Raw genomic sequence first — 12230 nt, 5'->3', positions numbered from 1 at the left:
ACACAAACACTGCCCTATGTTTCTATCCCTTCACGCTTAACGTTTGTTTGTATTATAGTTTACCCAGTTGATGCTCAATAATTTTTCTCCCAATATCTTCCATTTTTGGCATAATAAATTACAGTGCAATGAACATACTCATCTACTTAATTTTTTTCTTCTGTAGGAAGTACTTTTTCCTTAGGAAAAATACTTAGAAGTATAAATATTAATAATAAAATGTAAAGTATTAAGAAATTGGTTTTTAAAAAATTTAAAAAAAACACAAAAAAGTAAAGTAGAAGTGGTTTTATAGCTTAGTACATAGAACCAAATTGTTTTCCAATTAGACACCATGAATTTATAAGTTTTTATTTTTATTTATTTAATTTTTGGGGATGGAGTTTCGCTCGTTGCCCAGGGTGGAGTGCAATGGCGCGATCTTGGCTCACTGCAACCTCTGCCTCCCGGGTTCAAGCAATTCTCCTGCCTCAACCTCCCGAGTAGCTGGGATTATAGGCACCTGCCACCACGCCCAGCTAATATTTTGTATTTTAAGTAGAGACGGGGTTTCGCCATGTTGGCCAGGCTGGTCTCGAACTCCTGACCTCAGGCGATCCACCCGCCTCGGCCTCCCAAAGTACTGGGATTACAGGTGTGAGCCACCGTGCCCAGCCTAATTTATAAGTTTTTAATACTTTTCCAGCAACCCCACAGCAAATGAGCACCTTGCTATTTAAATTTAGATTTTAACTACTATTATCAAAGGTTTTTCATACATTTACTTTTGGTATTTCTGCTTGTGTAAATGCTAGTATATGATCTTTACTCATGACCCTAATGGAATTTGGCAGTAATATTTTAGTGAGGTCTTTATAAAGCATAAATACTGATCCTTAGTCTATCGACTTGTCTTGTTATGGTTTTCACTTTATTTTTGTTATTTTCAATGTACTTTATTTCATTAATTGATACATAATCCATTAAAATATGTTTACAACTCACTGAAGGCTCAAACATTCAAATCATTTACCAGACAATTTCTGTCATTATTTCTACCAAAATAAGCTTATATAAAATCTTAATTTTGTATAATCAATCTGGCCATCCTTCCCTTTTAATTTATCACACTCTTTTCAAACTTAGAATATTGTCACACTTCAGATTTGGGGTATTATTTACTACTAGCTAGTTCATGATGTGAAACAGAATTTTCTTCAAATTTTCAATTATCCTAATATTCATTAAATGATCTTTGATGAATTTAATGAATATTATCCTAATATTCATTAAATGATCTTTAAGGCAACTGTCCATGGCTTATTCCATATTACCTACTTGTCAATGTTTGTTCTGGTTCTACGTATTTTTAATTACTGGTGCTCTGATACTATGCTCTAAAATCTGACAGAATTATTTTCTACATATTGCTCTCAAGAAAAGGTTTTTCCCCTAACATAAATAAAGGGAAAATAAATATATAACTCATACTGAATTAGTTCAATGATACATATAGTCTTGTGCAGTCTTTTTTCTTTTTTTGATACAGAGTTTTGCTCTTGTTGCCCAGGCTGGAGTGCAATGGCACAATCTCGGCTCACTGCAACCTCTGCCTCCTGGGGTTCAAATGATTCTCCTGCCTCAGCCTCCGAAGTAGCTGGGATTACAGGCATGTACCACCACGCCCGGCTAATTTTGTATTTTTAGTAGAGACGGGGTTTCTCCACATTGGCCAGGCTGGTCTCGAACTCCCGACCTCAGGTGATCCGTGCACCTGGGCGTCCCAAAGTGCTGGGATCACAGGCGTGAGACACCGAGCCTGGCCAGTTTTGTGCAGTCTTAATGTAGGTTATTGACAATACTCCCTATAGAGTTTTAAGGAAGTTAAAGGAAGGCAAAGTAGTGCTTAAAAACAAACCGTAACATTTTCCCTGAAAGGTTACCACACTGTACATTAATAGTTCTAAATCATGTGCTACAGTAGATATTTTTTCCTCTAGTACTTATAATTTAGGAAAGTTCAGACCAAGAGTCAGTAAATGTTTTCTATAAAGGGTCAGACAGTAAATGTTTTAGGTTTGGCTTATTGTTTATTTTACAACTCTTTAAAAATGTAAAACTATTCGAGGCTCTCACGCTTTAAAAAAAATAGGCCATAGAACAGATTTGGCCTGCAGGCCATGGCTTACCAGCTCCTGGTTTATACATAAACCTATACAGAGACTACATTTACTCCTGGAGACCAGTTCTAAACTTCATAATGCCAAGTAATTCATAAGGGAAATGTCTTCTTTCTTTTCTCTGTAAATTTTGTCTTTCCAAATCTTTTCTTTCTTTTTTTTTTGAGACGGAGTCTCGCTCTATCGGCCAGACTGGAGTGCAGTGGCCCGATCTCGGCTCACTGCAAACTCCGCCTCCCGGGTTCACGCCATTCTCCTGTCTCAGCCTCCTGAGTAGCTGGGACTACTGGTGCCTGTCACCATGCCCGGCTAACTTTTTGTATTTTTTAGTAGGGACGGGGTTTCACCGTGTTAGCCAGGATGGTCTCGATCTCCTGACCTCGTGATCCGCCCGCCTCGGCCTCCCAAAGTGCTGGGATTACAGGCGTGAGCTACTGCGCCTAGCCTTTTCCCAACCTTTTCTAAAACATAATGCTGCTGGGCGTGGTGGCTCACGGCTATTATCCCAACACTTTGGGGGTGGGTGGACTGCTTAATCTCAGGAGTTTGGGACCAGCCTGAGCAACATGGTGAAATCCCGTATCTACTAAAAGGACAAAAATTAGCTGGGTGTGGTGGCGTGTGCCTGTGGTCCGAGCTATTCAGGAGACTGAGGTGGGAAGGAGGACCACTGCAGCCCTGGGGAGTCAAGGCTGCAGTGAGCCATAAGTGCGACTGCACTATAGCCTGGGTGACAGATCAAAACCCCGTTCCAAAAAAAAGCTCACCTCACCTCGCAAATAAATTTATGATCTATTTTTTATCTACTTAATTCATCTAATCATCAAATTCACCATTTATAACAGCTGGACCTGCTAGTAACTGATGTCACTAGTATTGTGCTTTTATTATTTACTACTTGATTATAAAACCTAGAGTTAGGCCGGGTGCAGTGGCTCATGCCTGTAATCCCAGCACTTCGGGAGGCTGAGGCGGGTGGATCACGAGGTCAGGAGATCGAGACCATCCTGGCTAACATGGTGAAATCCTGTCTCTACTAAAAATACAAAAAATTAGCCGGGCATGGTGGTGGGCACCTGTAGTCCCAGCTACTTGGGAGGCTGAGGCAGGAGAATGGCGTGAACCCGGGAGGCGGAGCTTGCAGTGAGCCTAGATGGCGCCACTGCACTCCAGCCTGGGTGACAGAGTGAGACTCTGTCTCAAAAAAAAAAAAAAAATCTATAGTTAATAATGATTTGATAACACCCAACATAACTCACAATGATTCGGAAGGGGTTCAATTTTTAAAAAATAAACACAAAATTATTTTTTTGCTTTTTACCATTCACTGTTTTACGCGGCATAACAAAACCACAGGTAAATAAAACATTGCATAAAGGAGGGAAGCAGTCCCTCCTTTTGTGATACTTTATCATAATAAAAAGATCCACAATAAAACACTCTAAAATTATTCATGAAGGCCAGGCGCAGTGGCTCACGCCTATAATCCTACCACTTTGGGAGGCTGAGGCAGGCGGATCACTTGAAGTGAGGAGTTCGAGACCAGCCTGGCCAACATGGTGAAACCTTGTCGCTACTAAAGATTAGCTGCGCATGGTGATGGGTGCCTGTAATCCCAGCTGCTCGGGAGGCTCAGGCAGGAGAATCACTTGAACCCGGGAGGCAGAGGTTGCAGTGAGCCAAAATCAGGCCAGTGCACTCCAGCCTGGGCAACAGAGCAAGACTCTGTCCTCCACCGCCCCAAAAAATTATTCATGCAAGTATTGTAAAAATCCTCCCATTGTAGAAAATGTTATTAATAAAACGTCTTACAGGCTACTTTAAGAGTACATCCTGATTTCTTAAGTTTCCTAGTATTTGTAGAAGATACAACTCTATACAAATTATAGGCAGAATTATGATCTTAAAAAATCTAGATACAAATTACCTTGTTAAGACAAGAAATTATATGACTGAGGTCAATCCAGGGAGCACCTGCTTCTGTCACCTGATGAAAAAGATGATCCCTAAAGAGTTTCAACAGATAACGGTCTCCAGTCTCTGACCAAGTGGGATCCTTCTGAAACCTGGGGGAAATGAACATTTTACCTCAGTAACTCATGCTGTATGCTCTGTGGCCATATGTCTATTTTTTAGACTCCAAACTAGTTTTACTTTTTTCCCAATAAACAAAAAATTGGGAGGGAGTCTGGTACAGTGTTTTTAAAAAATAATCTGACTGAACTAGTAAGTATATGAATTCCAGTTTTCAGTTAGCAAATGTCAGGGGGAAATCATCCCTTATGCATTCCTATTTTACATTACCTCCTTATTTCAGCCCCTACCATTAGATAAAATGGAAAAGGTAAAAATGTCTTTAAATATCTTCTCTTCTCTTCCTCCCACTCTGTAGGTTACAGAATAGAGAAAGGTCAGGTACATCTTCTACTTCACCAATAAGCATAAAATAGAAAAATGTTTAGGAAACAAAAAGGAAGTAAATATCGGTTTCCTACCATTCCATGTGAAAACAAGCTGTGAAGAACCAGATGACCACTGTGAGTTTTCAGTGACCTTAGGAACTTACAGTCTAGTAGGAAACAGACGTTATTCAAATAATCAAAGAAAGCTGTAACTGCATATTTACATAATGCTCCTAAAAGGAATATGATATAAAACAAAGATGAATGTATCTAGGGCCGCGCCTGGCTGATAATCCCTTTTCTGTATCATTTAAAGTCGTTCTGCTTCCCAGATCAAACTGTGATACAATTCCCATTAAGAAAAAACAGGTAAAAACAATGATTACAGAAAATGTATAACATTAAATTTACGTAAAATTATGTGTGAATATAAGTATATATAAAAGCAATTAAGGAAGGTTTTCCAGAGGAAGTAGTGGCTGCTCTTCCCAGAAGAAGGATGCTCCTTCGTCAGAGATCGGTATTTGCATGGAGCATTGAAGAAACTTAAGGAAGATCATGTGTCTGAATGGGTTGGGGGAGAAAAGAGAAGAAAAGAAGACAGAATACACGGAGAGGGAGGGTAAGGGCAAGGAAAGGGACAGAGTGAAGACAAGAACAAAGAATGGGGGATGGGGGGAAGAAAATTAAATAAAAGGCAGATTTGACGCCAGGATGAGAAGTAGGTAGGGATCAGACTACACAGCTTAGGACATGTTTTAAAACTGGGTCTTTATTCTAAGAACCAGAGGAGACGTTCACCATATAGTTTTAGCACAATCATATACGTATGTTTGCAAAGGTCACTCCAAGGACTTCCAATTAAAATGAAGATTAAACACCCATTTATCTCAGCTCCCTTTCAACAGCCCATCAAATTGACAGTAAATACCTAAAAAAGGGCATAAACACAAGGACAAAGGGATCAGAAAAAGCAACAATAGTGAACAAGAGATAATCATGAACATCTGGAATGCAGAGGCAGATAGGTAAGTGGGATGACTTAGTAGACCTGACAAAACTGAACCCTAATTCTACAAGGGATGTGGGAAGAGGGTGCCCACAGGAATCAAGCAACCCACACTGGCGTAGCTCAGAAACTGAAGCCACAAAGGACTACTAAAAGTGCAAGTTTGGACTGAGGCTGAAAACAGGAGAACTGAGAAAAGGTTCTATAAACAGCAAACAGATAACCCATCTCTCAACCCCACTGCCACCTGTCTGGCAAAAATCTGGAGGTTTTACTTTCTAAAAAGGGTGAAAGAGAAAAGCCTGAGCCTCAGGGATGCCAAGCAAACCAGAAGATGAAGAGCTGAGGAGTGCTGGATGACACCCTATTCAACAAATGCTTTCCCTCTGTGTGGTTCCCAAACCCTGGCTGTCAGGCTTATACCACAGACAGTAGAGGTTGGAAGATTCTTTTCAGGGTATGCTGACCTGTCCAAGACAAATGATAATCCTTGACAGTCTACCAAAAACAAACAAAAATCATGTATAACAACATCACACTGCTTTATCACAGAGAAAGGTTCAACATTCTATAATCCCTGCCCTCACAAAGGCTTCCCATTGGCTTTTTAGGACCTTATTTTTAATACAAATGGACAGCTAAGTATCAGAAATCTTTTGTTACAAAACAAAACAAAATAAAGCAAACTCTTGTTTCCTATGAGATACTGCAGGCAATGGAACAAAAGTTAAAACTAAGACAAACAAAAACCAACCACCAGCAAAAATCTATTAACTGATGGCCTCAGAGAAACAAGAATTAGATGGTACAAGACAAACATTCAGAAAACAGAATTGTTCTTGGAAAATAAAAATATGATAGCAGAAATTTAAAAATTCAAAGAATTAGAAAAAAAACTTTAATTTTAGAAAAATACAGTTGAGATAACTGCCCAGAAAGTAGAACAAGAAAAAATTAGAGATAGAAAATAGAAGAGAATATTTGAAAATCAATTGCAAAGGTCTAACATCTGAGCGATGAGAATTCCAGGACAAGAAGTTATTAAAGAAACAATGAAGACCATGTCCCAGAACTGAAGGACGTTAAGTTTCCAAGATTAAAGGGGTTCACCTGTTAATCCATCATTATGACTCAAAACCTACACCAAGGAACATCACTGTGAATTTCTGAACATCAGTGACTAAACAAACAAACAAAACCCAAAAGCTTGGAGGAAGGAAAGGATTTATAAAGAAAATGCCTTTGAATCTGCCTGGAAGTTAAAAGGAACAATGCTTCAAATTCTGAACTATCATCACTAGTACTTACCTATGTACTGAAAGTACCCGCTAACACAACCACTCAAGAGAAATTAAAAGTATAGAAACTGGGAAGGAAACTAGCATTATTTGCAGATAACACCTGGGAAACTCAAAGAGAATTTACTGAAAACGACCCAAACAATAAGGTACCAGAGCATAAAATTTAAAGAAATCAAGAATTCTCATATATACCAATAACAAGAAGACATAATGGGGGAAATTTTCCCACTTATAATAGCAACAAGATGAAATACCTAAGAATACACTCAGTATTGCTATAACTATATAAAGAACAACTTAAATACTACTGAAGAATACAAAAGTAGACATCAACAAATAGAATGACATACCATGATCTTGGTTACAATGACTCAACATCTAAAACCACAAATGTTCCCAGAGTTTAAACACGATAAATATGCTATCTTCCCTATGAAGACACCATCAGGTTTATTGATTTTTTTTTAACTAAAGAAGCTGATTCTAGAATTTGTACAGAAAATTTAATAGTATTAGGAAAACAACAAAGTGGTGCCCAATGAAATGGAGATGGGAAAGAATACTGCTAGATTTCAAAATTCAATTTCATGATTGAATTAAAATAGTATGGAAGAGGTGTGGCTTCAAACCAGTGGGGAAAAGCTAGATTGTTCGACTATTCAATAAACAGCTTTTGGACTACTAGGTAGTCCTGGGGACAAGGGGAGATGGACTTACACCTTACACCCTATACAATTTCTAACTACATAAAACATTTTTAATATGAAGAAATGAAACCACATATGTTCTGGAAAAAACCATGAAATAGTTCCTTCATAATCTTGGAGTAGAAAGAGGCTTTCTAACTATGATTCAAAACCCAGAAGCAAAGAAGAAATTTGGTCAGTTACAGACATAGACAAATGTCTCCAAGGGTGGGGAATGAGCAGTCAAAAAAAAAAAAAAATCACAAAAAGAGTGAATCTCTTTAGCTCTTATATATCAATAAGACAAGCAATCCAATTGAAAATAAAAATGGGCAAAGGATATGAATTGAACAGGACATAAGAATGGATCAATAGCATAAAATAGACCCTCAAACATGCTCGTTAAGAGTACATAGAACATAAAACTGCATTTAAATTCAATTTTTCACCCACAAGGTTGACAAAAATCTAAGAGTTTGAAAAAAGTATTTTGGTGAGGCAGTCTCACGAATTACACACATGGGTAAACTATTCTCCAATAGCTATGAAATTAAGTGACATACCTACAGACCTAGCAATCACAATTGGCCTATATTTACATATATATAAGATTAAGTATGCACAAGTTAGTCCCTATAGTACCGCCCACCCTGCAAAGGACTGAAAACAGCCCAAATGCCCACCTATAGGGAACTGGGGAAATAAACTATAATACATCCATAGGATAAACTACTACCAGGCCATTAAAGTATGGGGAGACACATAGCATAGTGGTTAGGAGCACACACTCTGGAACCATACTGTCTAGACTGGAGTCCTGGATCATATACTTATTAATTATGCAACCTTTGTTCAAGTTATTTAACCTCTCTATGCTGCAATTACTCTGTTAAATAGGAATAACAATGGTAACTCCATCATAGGGTTGTTATGAGGAATAAGTCAGGTCATATTTGTAAACTATTTTGAATAGTGCTTGGCATATACTAAACATATCTAAATAGAAAGATTTCTAAAACACGCTGTTATGATAAAATATACTGTGTATGGTTTACAATTTTTATATATTTAAAGGGGGAGGGGATAAGAATATATAGTTGTATTTGTAACTCTGGAATAATACAGAAGAAACTAAAAATATAGACTGATGGGGGAAACTGGGAATAGATATTGGGGATGTCAGGTATGGAAGAGAGACTTTTACAGTTTTCACTGCAAACTCTTCCTACTTTTTACTTTATTCATAGACAACCTATTTAAAAAATTTAATAAGAATAATTTCCTGGCTGGGCACAGTGACTCATGCCTGTAATCCTAGCACTTTGGGAGGCTGAGGCAGGTGGATCACCTGAGGTCAGGAGTTCGAGACCAGCTTGGACAACATGGTGAAACCCTGTCTCTACCAAAAATACAAAAATTAGCTGGGCATGGTGGCATGCGCCTGTAATCCCAGCTACACTGGAAGCTGAGGCAGGAGAATCGCTTGATCCTGGGAGGCGAGGGTTGCAGAGAGCCAAGATTGCGCCATTGCACTCCAGCCTGGGGGATAGAGCGAGATTCCCTCTCAAAAAAAAAAAAAAAAAAAAAGGAAAAATTTTCTGAGGACAATCTAGAATTTAGTATGCATTCACAGTATCAATAATGTGTGAAAGTAGAATAATGCCATTTTCAAACTTGCAAGACTAAAAAAACTCACCTTTTTCAGGAAGCTACAAGGACATGCTCCACTAAGTCAAAATAAATAAATAAATAAATAAATAAACCAAGGAATAAAGCAAGAAAACAGGGTATCCAACACAGAGAGATAATGAGAATTCCCAGATAATACTGAAGGGAAGTTCCAGTTCTAAAGTGTAAGCATGTGCAGGCTTAAAGCATAACCAGCCCAGATAGGAACAGGAAGTGCAGAGGATCCAGAGCCAATTCTCTAGGCGGGAGGGAAAAAAAGGAACTGATAGGTTACCTATTTTTGACCGCATGGGAGAGGTGTTTTGTAACACTAAATACAGATTCAACTCATGTGTGCATGTGTGTGTGCATGTGTGTGTGCACGTACGTGCACGTGTGTAGGGAAGAGGATGAGTCATTAGCTGAATTATATATTGGGGGAATCAAGAATAGAACTATAAGCAGACATTTTAAAGTAAAGAGATAAATGCTAGAAGAAACAGCTAAAAGTTTATTAAAAATGGTTTAACATATATTGTTATGTTCTCTTCACTTAGAAAAATTATTAGGGAAAACACTAAATGAGTCTTTTGACTTTGAAGAAAAGCAAGTGGACTTGAATTCCATGGTAAAAAAAAAACAACCCCTCAAGTAATAGTATTTATCTCTCACCTATCTCTATTAACAAATCAAACATTCCTGAAATGTAACTTACATATACAGTCATAGTAATTGCAAATTCTGTTCTACCTGTCTTTGACAGTTATGTAGTACAAACATCAACTCTGCTTATGTATATATGGTTAACATTAACTTACAAATGAGGTGGAACTAAGTGACAAATAGTGTAAAAGGTAATGCCTTTCCAATGTCACTAATATGATGGCTATAAAAAGTATACTTTAGGCCAGGCATGGTGGCTCATGCCTGTAATCCCAGCACTTTGGGAGGCCAAGGCAGGTGGATCACCTGAGGTCAGGAGTTCAAGACCAGACCATCCTGGCCAACATGGTGAAACCCTATCTCCACTAAAAATACAAAAATTAGCTGGGTATGGTGGTGCACACCTGTAGTAGTCCCAGCTACTTGGGAGGCTGAAGCAGGAGAATCGCTTGAACCCGGGAGGCAGAGGTTGCAGTCAGCCAAGATTGTGCCACTGCACTCCAGCCTGGCGACAGAGGGAGACTCCGTCTCAAGAAAAAAAAAAAAAAGTGTGCTTTAATAGAAGGTAAGAGGCATGCAAAAATTAGAGATTTCTCAAGTCTCTAAACTGACCAGGGTAAACTTACATGAAACTTCTTCCTCAAAAAGAAGATACGGTAGAGGTAGTATTAGTCATAAAATGTGCCCTCATGTGCAAACCACAAGAGATTTCTAACACACCATATTTTCTGTGTGTACACATGTGTGTAAAATTCGTAAGGACAGCCACACCTAGGCTGTTGTTAAAAATAGCACCTTAACAGCTAACACAATCTTAAGGTCACTTCACGTAAGAATTTTTCTCTTTTTCCAAATAAAGCCAGGCATACTTATTCTTATTATGCAAAATAGTGCTCTCGATTAAAAATATATTGTAAAATACTGTAAATCCTTACTCCGGCCTCTCATTGATTGTTCCCAATTTTGCTAGGAGCCTAAACAGTCTTCCATTTTGAACCTCCTATAAAACATTTTAAAAAGAGAAAAATGTTAATGTTCCAGATAACTGAACATAAAAGCCAAAATTTACAAAAACTGGTAACCTGTACCAATATTACCTTTAAACAATAAATCCTAACATCCCCACCTTTTGGTTATACTTTTAAACAAACACAATATGTCCATTTCATTTCATAATGGTACTCAAGAAGATTATGGAGCTGTCCATAGGAATTGGAAAAGTAACTCACATGAAAAACCAAGATTTTTGTCACATGACTGTAGCAAAGCCATGAATGAAAAGAACAGTGTTGTCCAGAGGACATAAGAAATTAAAATACCAAACATTCAGTGCCGACAAAAATATCTGAAATCTTAGCAAATAAGGCATTATATTTAGTACAATGATTATTTTGTGTCTATTTATATACACAGATGCAAGTTGTGTGTACATTCTTTTAATTACACTCTTTACTGGCCAGGTGCAATGGCTCACGCCTGTAATCCCAGCACTTTGGGAGGCTGAGGCGGGCGGATCACTTGAGCTCAGGAGCTCAAGACCAGCCTGGCCAACATGGTGAAACCCCGTCTCTACTAAAAATACAAAAATAGCTGGGTGTGGTGGCGTACACCTGTAATCCCAGCTACTTGGGAGGCTGAGGCAGGAGAATCACTTGAACCCGCGAGGCAGAGGTTACAGTAAGCCGAGATAGCACCACTGCACTCCAGCCTGGGTGACAAAGCAAGACTCTGTCTCAAAAAAAAAAAAAAAAAAAATTTACACTCTTTACCTTTGCAAGGTCTTCCTCTATGACATCATTTCTCATTTGAGCAGCATCCAATTGAGTATAAAATCGAGCACCAATCATGGGCATGATGTCATTTACACTTCGCATCCTGTTTTGGTCAGTCAACAAATACCTACCCAAGATAAAAGAGGAATTACTTGGATGTCCAACATGCAATTTAAAAAACAAGATAACCCACACATAGCTGTTTTGGCTGCCATCATCTTAGCACACAAAATTTTGAAAACATTTTAATTCATGCAAGTCAAGTTCATTCTTAAATATTACATTTCTTTCCTCTGGAAAACTGTAAGAGCCAATGGAGAAACAGTAAACATGTCTCTTCTCTACATTTTCACTACTATGGAAATGAGAAAGAAAAGTGAAGTAGGACTGCACTTACCCATTTCCATTCTCAAACCCTTCTTTACAATAGTGCTAGATGAAAAGATTGTTACAGGTCAGGTGCAGTGGTTCACACTTGTAATCCCAGCACTTTGGGAGGCCGAGGCAGGTGGATCACTTGAAGTCAGAAGTTTTAAGACCAGCCTGGCCAACACGGTGAAACCCCGTCTC

At 38.4% G+C, this 12230-nt stretch overlaps 1 protein-coding gene across 7 annotated transcripts in view; it reads right to left on the bottom strand.

Moving 5' to 3' along the window:
* Positions 1-12230, bottom strand: part of PAN3 (poly(A) specific ribonuclease subunit PAN3) — a 157255-nt gene that overhangs the window by 3125 nt on the left and 141900 nt on the right. For 5 of the 7 annotated variants that reach the window (XR_010150628.1, XM_009426786.4, XM_001136622.7 and 2 more), the window contains 3 exons: positions 11658-11787; positions 10824-10888; positions 4087-4225 (listed from right to left, as the gene is read on the bottom strand). Coding sequence is in view for 5 of the 7 variants with exons in the window: in XM_009426786.4 (XP_009425061.3) it covers positions 4087-4225; positions 10824-10888; positions 11658-11787 (334 nt within the window). In the remaining 2 variants the exon portion in view is untranslated. The remainder of the gene's footprint in view (positions 1-4086; positions 4226-10823; positions 10889-11657; positions 11788-12230) is intronic. The other 2 variants (XR_010150627.1, XM_009426787.4) reach the window with 2 other exon arrangements.

This window comes from Pan troglodytes, chromosome 14 (assembly GCF_028858775.2).
Source record: "Pan troglodytes isolate AG18354 chromosome 14, NHGRI_mPanTro3-v2.0_pri, whole genome shotgun sequence".
NCBI classification, from domain to species: Eukaryota; Metazoa; Chordata; class Mammalia; order Primates; family Hominidae; genus Pan; species Pan troglodytes.
The sequence above is the reverse complement of the archived record's forward strand: the minus strand, read 5'-3'. Positions and strand labels throughout refer to the sequence as shown.